Raw genomic sequence first — 13053 nt, 5'->3', positions numbered from 1 at the left:
GGGATAACCAGACCAAACATTGTCCAGAACTGTCTGGTTTTCCGTCAATGTAAAGAGTTGGCCTGAATACCATTATGATGCAATTCTTTCCAAGATCTTGTAATGATTATTGGTGTTTATGTAGGAGTTTAGCAATAAATTTATTTTTTTATGTAGATTGTGAGCTCCATATTGGGAGCACAATGTACTTTTTTTTTCTATCAGTATGTCTTTGTAGAATGGGAGGAAATCCACACAAACAAGGGGAGAACATACAAACGCTTTGCAGATGTTGTTCCTGGCAGGATTCAAACCCAGGACTCCAGCGCTGCAAGGCTGCAGTGCTAACCACTGAGCCACCATGTTGCCTCGTAGGAGTAAGATTTCAAACAGTTTTTGGAGAGGATTTTGAGGCAGGAGTCTACCTTAAAGTACTCTCCAAATACCACTGTGAGAACATAACCGTAGAATGCTGTAAACGTCTTGAGCTAGTTGCCGACTGCATTATTGAGGAGCCTTGAAACCTCTGCAGACGGAGCAACTGCTTTTATACATAGGCACAAATCTTGTATGTAGCCTTACCAGAATTTTGCATGGCCAAGTTTAAGTTAAGAAACCTATTGAGAGGAAAACCTCTAATTTGTATTTTTTCTGCATTACAAATAGAAAATGTGATGCCATCCTAGATATAGAACTCCTACTGACTAGTAGATGGAGGCATGCAGAGTGTGTGACAGGAATTACATGGGTTATAATGAGAAAGAAAATGCAGAGATTAGAATCTGAAGTTTTCTGGCTGAAATGTTTGCATTTTTTAGCTTATCTGAATCCTCACAAACATTGAAATGTGTAACTAATGTTATCATATAAATCACAATTTTGGGCATGTTAGAATTAAAATGTAAGAATTTATTCATCAAAGATATACAGAAAAAGTAAATGCTATTTATGTAGCAATACCTTGTCGTAAAGCGCGTAATCGGTTATTGGTGATTGTAAAAAATTTGTGGTGTGAGGAAACTTGAGTCGACACACGACATGAGGTATTGCAATTCTTTACTGGTGCATAAAACAATTGACGGAGTTTTGTGTTTCTATGTGAAACCCACCACCGTAAAAAATAAAGAATTCTCTCGAAGACCATAATTAAGTTGTCGAGACCTGGACAGCCACATGTAGCATCGCTTAAAGGAGATGCCCTGTAGGCACATTAACTTCTCAATAAAACTAATTAGAGCGACTCCAATCTCACCGAACATCAAAGGTTAAACTGCTTTCCGTATATCTAGTGTCCTTTGGTGTCTAGCAAGGCTTAGAGAATTTTGGCTTGTGGTGTTCCTGGTGGGAATTCAGTTTTGGTATTCTAATTATTTTAGCTAAGCACACAGCCGCAAACAGCCTAAATAATTGTGGCCGCAGAACAATTGAGGAGAAGACTTCTTCCAAGTTCCTTGGCTTCCCACTCATCGGTTTCCGCAGTATAGCTTAATGCAAGTTCCCTATAAATCAGGTATGAGCAGGCAGTTAAAAGATTAAACAAACTCCGCTAGATAGAGAGAATACTAGCTTTCTGTGAAGAGATGATATTTGCAGTCTCTCCAGAGCTGGAACAATGCAGTCATAAATTCCAACTGGAAGTAAAGTTGACAAATCGCTCTTGCGGCTAATATAGCTTTAGACGCTGGTTTCAGTCTTCACCTGGTTACAGTATGTTTATCCCAGCATGAGCAGAGCTGTCTTAGCTGGAGAAATGTTCCCTATGCTATTCCATTTTTCTCTGCGTTTTACTTTATAACTTGTCATTGTAAGAGCATGTGATGTAGTAAACAACGCTCCAAATGCTTTCCCCCTATATTTTCACTGATAAAATCCGGATAGAAGGGTACACTTGAAAATAACCATTTTTCGAATGTGCGAGGAGAGTTGAATGTTTTCTTTTCTGTGCTTGCGCCCTGTGCCATGCTGATAACATTTTAAAGACTTCGATAATGACATTTGTTGTCAGCAGTCGCGTGTTGATATTAAGGGACTCTCCTCCTTCCTCTCCTTGTGATAACTCTATGATTCACAATGTGTTTATCTCGCTCCTCAAGCCCTTTAATGACTTCGATGGCTAATTATATTGTAAATTTAGATTTGCTCAAACAAGGAAGGGTTTATAGCTCCGTTTTCTCCCCAGTCAGACATACTAGTCAATTTATTATCCCTCACAGTGGGATTTTATGTCTCTGTCACAGTGATTGAATTAGATTGGATTAAATGGGGTTGTCTCTGGACAGGCATTGATGGCATATCTCTTGGATGTGGTAGAGATGTCTGATCGGTAAGACTTCTAAGATGAAGTGTCAGCAGTGCTAGGAAAGTGTTGTTCCACTGCATCCTCTTGGCTCAACCTGTTCCAAAGGACTCATGAACAGCCCATTGTACTAATGAAACAACCCCTTTACACAACCTATTATGTCTACGGACATGGTGATTACCGCTACTCTTCATCATTGCGATTGGGGAGTTTCTTATTAGTATTTTGTGTATAACTGTCAGCATAGACGTTTTACCTGCTCGCTTTAAATTTATTTTGAGATCTAACAGAAATCCTTAAGGGCTAGTTAACACGGCATAGAGGGGGCGGATTATGGCGTGTAATCCACGTCATAATCCGCCCCCTTACAATAGTGGTCTATGTAAAATGAAGCAGGCTGCCCTTTCTTCAGGCGGATTCCACGGATCGTTGAACTGTGGCGTCCACCTTGCGGCAGCAACCTCCGGAGTCGGCCCTTTCATTCGAGCCTACTCCGGAGGGAGAAGCCGTGACTGTCGTAAGCTACAACAGTCATGGCAGGCGGGTTTTGACCCAAGAGTGACGCGGCTCCCCACGTCACTCTCGGTGCTAAAATCTGCCTTACCGCCCCCCCGTGTGGACTAACCCTTATATTGAGTCCTTTATTGTGCTAACATATGAAAAATGTTTAATATTCCACTTTTATGCTGAGTTATATATGCCTTATGTTATAGGTCCAAAAAAAAATAAAAATACAATGACCATATATTCCTTCATATCACCAACTATATTGATATACCGACAGTCGATGTGACCAATGGTTCAATGATTTCAGTCCTGACTTGGTCACTAGTACGACAATGCTACATTGACAAGAACAGTGGTGTAACTAAAGTCTTGTGGGCCCCTGGTGCAATCTTTTGTCCCTACTACCACATCCCTACAGTGAATTCTTGATAGTGATGGTTACGGATGGCTAAGGGTGCTAAGGAGTTTAATCAACCATAGTGTGGTTAGGGTAATCTGTGGGTCTTCTTGGTTTATGGGCCAGACGGAAGCTGCAATCTCAATACTGATGCAAGTGCTTATGGGCCCCCTAAGACTTTATGCTCCCTCCCACTGCTTTTCCTTGAGGTCCTTGTCCTGTGTCACTTCCCAACCCCCTTTCTAATTGGTGTCTTCCCTTTATTACTTATCTGCTTATAATGTTGGAATAACTTTCTAGCTCTCCTATTGCCGGCATGTTTTGTGGATATTTTTTTTTTCATTTTTGCATTATATCTGTATTTGTTTTTTCTTTTTATAAAAAAATGTAACATAGTACAATAGAAAAAAATAATACAGATTACATTAAATTAGGCAAGAAGTCAGGCAAAATATTTTGTTAGAGATAAAAAATCCAGACATCTCCACTTTTGTGTAATATTATGCATGGCCAAGCTGAGAATTTGTCAACTATTTGATCAAAGACGGCACATGGGCAAGAAATCGGAATAGACCAAGTAAGTGTAGTGTATTTTTATGGTGGAAATATTGCTTTAACTCGCCTTTTATTTCAAGTGCTAGCTTGTGTGGTTTGTCTCTACTGAGTTACATTTGGAAATGAACAACAAATAGAAACCTAGAGAAACCTATCCAGATACTTCAGCTGTGCTGCTTAACTCATTTTTTTCTTCTAGCTTTCCTCCAGTAAAATCATATATGATTTTACTGCAATTCTAATTTTTTTGGGGGGGGATTTTCATGTGTGAGCCAACTTCCCGTTTGTAAGTCTAGCTCTAAATCTCCAAAGCCTGTGCACGTTCCAGAGGAAAATAATTCCTCTTCCCATCAATCATAGCAAATTAACAAACTGTTTTTGCCAATGCAAAATCCTCTGGAGAATGTGAACTGGAAGGATCCTGAATAATTTCATTGTAGTTTTAAAATGACTCTCTCTTAGGAAATGTAACAATTGACCATAAAGCTTGTGGTTGTTTTTAAAGTGTGTTTGACCTGTAATCTTTTACCTATAAACACATAAATCAGATTTTTTCTGTTTTATGTCTACTTTGTCTGCTCTTTTTGTAATGTGGTCTGTCTTTGCTACTGATTATAAGTATCAAACTTTAACCAGCTAATAGCTATGCGTGGCTCTAAACCATCTGGTGGTGCTGTCGAGCAAAATCGCGTTGGGTGCTCAGTTCTCAAAAACTGAGAAGACAAACAGATTAACAAGAAGTAGAGGACACATTAAAGAGATTATGTATTCAGGATCAGAAAGTAGAGGATTTGATTAGAATTAGTGTTGAGCGAATAGTAGATACGAATACCTCGCTCCCATAGGAATGCGTGTTAGCGGCCAGCAAATCTTCACAGCGCTTAACCCCTTGGTTGTTCGGCTGCTTTCACGCATTCCTATGGGAGCGAGGTATTTGACGAATAGCTTGGAAAACTATTTGCTCATCTCTAATAATAACGTGTAGATATAATGACAAATGGGATCTACATAGAAACTGTAGGATAAAATAGTAGGGTATTTTTAATCTACACTTTGAAAAGTTGCCTCAATATTTAGATGCCCTGGAGTAATAAACAATTGGGTTAAAATGTGGACATGGCCTTGAAGTCCTATCCTAAGGATAACAGATCAGTAAGGGCTAGTTCTCACGGGGCAAAATGGTCAGGATTTTGACGCGGAATCCACGTCAAAATCCTGCCGCCTCCAATTGAAATCAATGGGAGTCGGTCATATCGTTTTTCCGCGAGTGGTAACAAAGAAGCGAGCTGCTCTTTCTTCAGGCGGATTCCACAGCTGATTCAGCTGCGGTGTCCACCTTGCGACACCATCATTTGGGCCTAATCTGGAGCAGAAAGCCGCGACGGGATGCTATTGCACTGCACCAACATCCTGTCGCGGCAGCTGCGATGGAATGTGTTCACATGGAACATGTGAACTATCCCTAAGTGTCTGACACTCGGACTTCCAGCTGATGAGTCGTTTGAAGAGGCTGTGGCCTCCAGTACTTACCGAGCGCACTGCTGTATGTGTAGCGACTATGGTTGGTAACACAACTCAGCCCATTCACTTCAATAGGACTGAACTATGATCAGGCCACGTGACTGACAAATGGAACATCACATTGCCTGTGATGTGGAAGTTCTGCTGCTGCTGTCCCAGGTGTCTAACCACCCACAGATCCTCAACTGGCAACATATCCTAGGGATAGGTCATGAAGTTAAACTTCCAAGAAAACTCCTTTAAGGTCTCATATCTGTACCGAAGTCTATATTGTATATGGCTGTGTTGTAGTGTAGTTTCTTTTTTTAGTAAAATATTGTGTTATATATAATTTCAATAAAGAAAGGATTTCTGAAACTTTCACTTGTAAATTCTTCTGATTATTTTTGCCTTTTGTTTCTATCCCTTGGGGACACATGAACGTCTAGAAAGAACTGCTTTGCATTGTAAATCTCCCAAATGAGGTTGGCTCAATTCAGAAAGTTCAGACACTATGAAATGTGGTGTATCCCCTTTCAGATTAACTGCAAAAAGAATGAACTTAAGAACTTCCTTCCACCCTTCCCATCATGACTCAATGTTTTCTCCTCCATATCTTTACTTACCAGATGGATAACTGTGTGTCTGCCACTCCTACGGAGTATTTGCTTGGGTACAGGAATATGTTTTCGCATGGAGTAATTGATACAAGTAATGTTGAACCTTTATCTGATCTTTTAACAGGAGAAGCCTACATGAGGTTAAACAAGGTATCTGAAGCTGAGCACTGGTACACAGAGTCGCTGAGATCAAAGCCTGACCACATACCAGCACATCTTACTTATGGCAAGCTTCTGACCCTTACGGTGAGAAAAGACAATTTGGTTGTGACTCCTTACAGTGCCTTTTCATAACAAAAGTGTTTAGGGAAATTAAACAGAAACACTGTGTAATATGACTTTGCTTTGTGTTATTGCAATGTAGGGTATTTTGTTCTCTTTGTAAATGGAGAACATACCTGACTCTCTATATACGTTATGCATTTGCATGATAATTCCGAGGTTGACATTCTTTGTTTTAATAAACATGGTTGACCATTCACCTTTTATTCTTTTGCTGATCAAATTTAGTACTCAGGTTATAATAGTAAATATATCAAGACCTGTTTGAAAAAATTGCTGTGACGGCTACACAGTGTATTGTCATGCAGTAATCCAGCACATATCAGCAGTTTCCTATAGCAAACCATAGACAATACCATGCAGTCACAATCAAACAGATGTTAGACCCATTAAATGCATCTAATCTGCATGTAACACAGGAAGCACATAGTAATGGAAAATGTAATTACATCAAAAACCTGATCCATTTAGATGCTCACTCGGATTGTATCCGTACACAATTTTCATATCATTTCAATGGAGGATGCTTTTTATGCAGTAATAAGAAGAACTTACAGTCATGTTCTATATGTGTAATTGCATTTTTTTCCTGCCCAGGGCAGGAAAATATAATATATATATATATTTTTTTGTTAATGCCGGGGGTTTATTGGAAGTCTACAGTTGAGTACTCTAGACTGCAATTAGATTTTTAGAAGAGTTAGTTTCAGTTGAATATGTGACTTCTGCTAACATACACACCAAGCAGGAGGCCTTCTCTGTAGTCCACTGTTGGTTTTTGAAATATCTAAAATAATATTGCAGAGAAAAAGCTACCTGTAGATGCCAAGCTAGAGGTTTGGCGGTTTTATCTCTGATATAATTGATTTAGCGCAATATCGGTTTACTCAAACTCACACTTGTGCATTGTTGTCAGAGGGGCACTTCTAACATTTAAGCGACCACCTGGTTAGGAATATAGTAAATGTATCATTAAGATACCTGGATCATTCCTTTTTAATATATCTGGTTTGGTTCCTTCCTTTTTCCACTTCATGTTTGTAAAAAGACCACCAGCTTCTCAGACTACCATATGCACATTGTGAATTGGTACATACTGTATATGTCCACATTTAACGGATCTCCACTTTGGTTGAAGATTCCTATATACTTTGAAACCAGTTCTACACAAGATCATGTCATACTACCAAGCCATAAAAAACTTACCAAGCACCACTCCCCATTATGTGGTCATTCTTAGACACAAATGGAATAGTTGGCATATAACTTTGTGATATCTTGTTGTGGACTAAAACCAGCTTAACTTGTGATACACATTTCTGAACATGTCAGGACAGGTAAGGGGGACAAATCTGGAATGCCCCAGCTCTTTGCTGATCCATCCAGGAGAAGGGGGGAGTGTCTAAGACTACAACACAGTGAATGTAATCCAGTATGAAACACTAGTGACCGTTTGCAGAAAAGGGGAATAGGATTTAAAGGAGCTAGACCAGAAATATAAAAATCAGGGCATCAGGTATTCTAGATATTCATTTTGCAGTCATCGTGAAATTTGTAATATGAACCAGAGGGTCTCACTAATACTTTAACAACTAAAATTATGCGACGGAGATGCCAGCAAGTCACTCTGCCTGTTGAGAATATTTAAAGGGTTATTCAGGGACTTTTTTTCAAGTTCAGTTCTCTGGGATTCTTTTTCACCTGAACAATTTATTTCTATGCTGGTTCTAACTTGGGGGTCTTGTGAACAGAACCAGCACAAGTCGATCTGCCTTTGTCTTCTTCTCCCATGTTATCTGAACTATGGGGTTGGTTTTAATATGATATAGTTTGTCAGTCCCAAATAGTGCAGGGGAGGAGGTAAAGTGACTAGCCCCGAAATCTAGAGCTTGGGTGAAGTAGAACCTTGGAGGAAGTAAGTTTGAAAAAAAAGTCCCTGGATAACCTCTTTCTGGGCTAGGACAGTGAATTAAATCTTTGCCCGAAGTATAGAAATGGCTACCTATGACTTAAATTGACAAACTGAAAGGGCCTAAGGTTGCACTTTACAGTGTCACTTAGTAATAATAATATTCTGAGCAAAGTACATTTACACCCAAGTACTATAGCTCTAAGGCTGAACGCTAGCAAAAGAAGCAAACTTGTTGGAAATCCGACAGACACACATCTTTTGGTGCTCTGTGGGATATATGCCTTTTCCAATAAAAATATATTAATATTTGCGGTCAAACAATACAAAAGGATTTGAAAGATGCCAGTAAGACCTCACATATTTAATGAAATATCTCGAGGCAACTTGCAACTATAAAGGACGTCCTGAATAACTTATTTGTCTTACTGCAGGAGTGCGAGTATGCAGTGAAAGCTTATGAGTTCTCGTACCAGCTCAGTCATTTATTTCCTTCCCACAAAGGAAGCATAGATCTTGTTTAAGGCTTCTAATTGAAGGTCTCCTATTTCTGTGGCACGACTGAGACTCTCCGTCAATACTGACAAAACCAGGTGCAGTACTGTTCTGCTAATATACACATCTTCACAACAGGCGGCCATGTGTAGAGGTTTGTTCTTTATTGCTATTATAAAGAGAGCTTTGCAGACTCACAGTTAAAGGAATTTGAACATTTAGATGTGACAGTACATGATGTGAATAGACACAACTTTTCCTGGTGGTCAAGGTCTTTCACAATTTTTTTGATGATTTTTAATCACTGGTATTCTATATCTATTACAAAATCCTTTGTGTTTTACATTGCCAATATATGTAATATATATATATATATATATATATATATATATATATATATATATATATATATATATATATATATATATTAGTAGCTGTGCTTAAAAGTATGCTTTGCAATTCTATGTATTTATGCTGCTTTTCGATTACACTTAGTTGTGGCTGAAAGTAGATGTAGGAGGTGTTATAGTAATGGAAAAATGTCTTGGGGTGGAACATGCAGCCTAGTTTTATTATATTCATTACCATGTACTCGGCACAAAAAAGGTAACCAGAAAGTAATAACAAATGTATGAGATGTATATAATATTAAACGTTCACACTTCATTGGGTTAGCTCACAAAATCTTCCAGCTAAGCCTCACGTAACAAATTTTGCTGCAGATATTTCTACAACAGGTCCTGTACATAAATATGGGCCTATAGAAATTGTGTTGCCAAAACAACCCCATTTAGATCAATGGACTTTATAATATAATAACCTTTATTACAAAAATGGCTGGACCACTGTAAAAGCAATGCTACCTCTGATGCCGCCCCTGCTACCTCTTGTCACCACCTCTACCTCATAGACTGTAAATTCTTGCAAGCAGGGCTTTTAGTCCCATTGTGTGAATTGACCTAGTACCCCTTAATATCTAATTTTGTCTGCATTTTAGCCCTACAATTTGTAAAGTGCTGTGGAACTTGTGACGCTATAAAAACACAATGTATTTTTATTATTTTCAGTTGCAGAAATGTCTGCAACAAAATCTGCAATATGGGAATAACAAGAAAACAAAGAGGGGGGGAAGGAGTACTCAAAATGACACTAATAACTAAAAGAATACAAACTTTATTAATAAATATAGTACATGTAACGATGAAAGTCAAAATACCATCAGACAGAAAAGGGGAGAGTTATGACCCCGAAGGCAGACAATATAACAAAGTGTAAAAGGAAAGTACAACAGCCAAGATCTGAAAATATTGTATACAAAAATGCCATGCTAGTACTAGCACATAGCTCTAAATAGATATATCATACATGAAGAATCTCAAAGTATAATATGAAAAAAAGGTAATAAATTAAGTGCAGTAATAAACAGCCCGCGTATATGTATGTGTAGGCCTAAGCCCACGTACAGAAATGCATCCATAAAGCCACATAACAAACAGGGTAACTGTTATAGAGCTATGGCAAGGATTATAAATACAGTCAGGTTATGGCTTGTTTACATCTGTGCCCGATTTCAGTCTGTCAGGTTTCCATTTTCTGCAGACAGAAGATGGAAACCCGACAGACTGTGTCTGGCTGTGAGCACCAGGAAGCGTTTTGTGCTTTCCGTGGCGAAACCGTTTTTTGTTTGTTTTTTTACCGGACACAAAGTACTGCATGTCCAACTTTGTGTCCGGTTAAAAATAAAACGGTTTTGCTGCGGAGAGCACAAAACCCTCATCAGAGCTCACAGCCGGACACTTTCCAAGCCTGCAGGTTTCAGTTTCCTATCCGGTTTTGGGCAAGAAATGGAAACCTGCATAATGGAGGCCAGGGCACAGATGTGAACCTGGCGTTATAGTGTATAAAACATAGTATCAACATTAACCACTAAACAACCATAGTCTGACATATATCATAACAGGCTGGTGTGACCACAATGGGTATACATAGGTAAACCATCTGAGGTAAAGTATAATTATAGTACAAACATACCCATAATGATGAAAACAACGGTAGTGCCTCACACGGACAGACTCTCCCATATCCCCTACGTACGCTTCGACGTTTTAATACCTTCTTACAAAAAAAACTGGACAAACACTATTCACTACGAGAAGTAGAAGTGCTGTAAAAAATGGCTTCTTTTGTAGAAAATATATTGAAGCAATAACGGCTCTGAACTCCAGCAATATAATGTAGTTTCTCTTCTGTAGAAGTCATCTTCCATACCCCAAAAGCTAGTGACATCCAGTGTTTTGGATATGACTGTATTTCATTACTGTCGTAACACAACCTTGTATAACACTGCTTTAAAAATTGTGCGAGACAACTCTCAACATGAAAGAGAAGACTGTAGAAGGCATAGGCCTGTGCATTATGCCTAATACTGCTGTAATTCTAATATCTGAAGGCTGATGTATGAGGTGCAAATAGGCTTTTATTACATGTAACAATATTTCTCCATGAAGAAGACAAAATAGATTCCTTTTCAATTATGGAACCATTTCTCATTCGGTGTCCTTCCATTAGGCTTCTGTTGATCTCTTTACATTGTAATGGTTTTTTGATATATTGCTCTCACAGGGTCACATAAGCAGACAGATCACCAGCTCACTCCCTTATTAAGTTTTAAAAAGGGTACACAGTGTGTTACAATAAAGATACAATAAAAAGAGATTTACTTACAATGTAGATATCAAAGACTAACAAAGAACAGACCTGTTTAAGCCTGGTCTTTGGAGCTCGGTGTAAGCTATGTTCCCAAAGAATCTGACAAAGAGGGCATGTATCCTCAAATTTATGGAAAGATTTGCATCAGTTCTGTGGTTTCAACCTGCTCTAGTTTTGGCACACAGTCAATGATGAAAATCACTGACCAAAACACTGACTTGAGAATAAGGCATCTGCATTCGAAAGTCTGTATGCACCCCCACCCCCCCAAACGGAACACCGAACGCACTGGCAAGCGGTGTGCTAGTGAAAGTACACGGACCCCATAGGCTATAATGCGGACTCCCCGAATGGATTACCAAACGCAGATGTGAACCAAGGGTAAGGCCTAAGCAAATCCAATGGTTGATGGAGGGTATCAGATGCCGAGCATACCCATATATTACATGTAGGGGCCCCTAATAAATAACATAGAAAAATAAGCCTATATAGACCGGGTACAATTCTCTAGTGCTGCTTTCTGTATGCAAGTGTATCCATATTTTAAAGCACATATAAAACTAAAAAAATAAGACACTCCTTACTTTTGCCATTTTTGGACAGTGATATTTATTTTCAGATACAGATGTAACTTTCGCCAATTTAATATATTGTCACTATGAATGCTACACAAATTGAATAGAACTCTCACTTTAATGGAAAGCGAAAGGGTGGCCACACAACCCAGATGGTGTAAATGTGAAACCAAGTTTTTAGTTTGCCCGGTATGAAAATTTGTTTACCAAAAGCTATATACAGTATGTTCATACCACAAAATGTGCACAGTAGATTTTGGGAAACATATATATGTTATATCCTCCACTTAAATGCATCGCTATTCGCTATTCGAATGGAAAAGTTCGATGCAGAACCAGCATTGATTGGCCGAATGGTATACAGTCGGCCAATCAACGCAGGTTCTTCTCCTACCTTTAGAAGTCTTCTCTGTGCAGCTTCCCCGCGGCATCTTCTGGCTCTGAATTCACTCTGCCAGGCATCGGGCCTGGGCAGGGCCGACTTCGCATGTCTGCTTGTAGTGCGGGCATGCGCAGTCTGCTCTGCCCAGGCCCGATGCCTGGCAGAGTGAATTCAGAGCCGGAAGATGCCACGGGGACGCTGCAAGGAGAAGACTTCTCGGAGGATCCAGCCCGACCCTCACTCGTGGACTTGGTAAGTATAATTTGATCAAACGTTGCCTACCCCAGAAACGAGCATTTTCTCCCCATAGACTATAATAGGGTTCAATATTTGATTCCAGTTGTCGAATATTGAGGGGCTACTCGAAACGAATATCGAATCTCGAACATTTTACTGTTCGCTCATCTCTAATCTTTATATTGTCATAGGCACAGTACCATTATTTCTAGTTTTGCTTCTGTTACTGGTCTTCTAACAATTGGAACGATCAGTCCTCTTTTTTTTCTTTTTTTTTTTCATGATTTTGCATTACTTTTACTATTTAAAACCAGTTCTTGCATCCATATGTAATTGAGACATCTGGCTACTATTATTCTATATATTATACTACTATTGTTTTTCTAGGTGAAACATTGTATGGGTTTGATGATTTAGGCCTTTGATTAATATGACTTAAGGTTACACATTTGCACTTGGACTCCACATCCCCTCACATCTGTCTTTCCTAGGACTCTGATATCTGAATATATAAGTTGACATGTGGATAATAGTCTGCAGATAGTTCACACTTGCATAACTTTTATGCTGTTTCGACAAATATATTTTTATGGGGTTCTCATGAATA

General features: G+C 39.0%; 1 protein-coding gene across 3 annotated transcripts in view; it reads left to right on the top strand.

Moving 5' to 3' along the window:
- Positions 1–13053, top strand: part of TMTC2 (transmembrane O-mannosyltransferase targeting cadherins 2) — a 231649-nt gene that overhangs the window by 161274 nt on the left and 57322 nt on the right. For all 3 annotated transcript variants that reach the window (XR_012716117.1, XM_075274524.1, XM_075274523.1), the window contains one exon: positions 5982–6103. Coding sequence is in view for 2 of the 3 variants with exons in the window: in XM_075274524.1 (XP_075130625.1) it covers positions 5982–6103 (122 nt within the window). In the remaining variant the exon portion in view is untranslated. The remainder of the gene's footprint in view (positions 1–5981; positions 6104–13053) is intronic.

This window comes from Leptodactylus fuscus, chromosome 5 (genome assembly GCF_031893055.1).
Source record: "Leptodactylus fuscus isolate aLepFus1 chromosome 5, aLepFus1.hap2, whole genome shotgun sequence".
NCBI lineage: Eukaryota > Metazoa > Chordata > Amphibia > Anura > Leptodactylidae > Leptodactylus > Leptodactylus fuscus.
The sequence above is the reverse complement of the archived record's forward strand: the minus strand, read 5'-3'. Positions and strand labels throughout refer to the sequence as shown.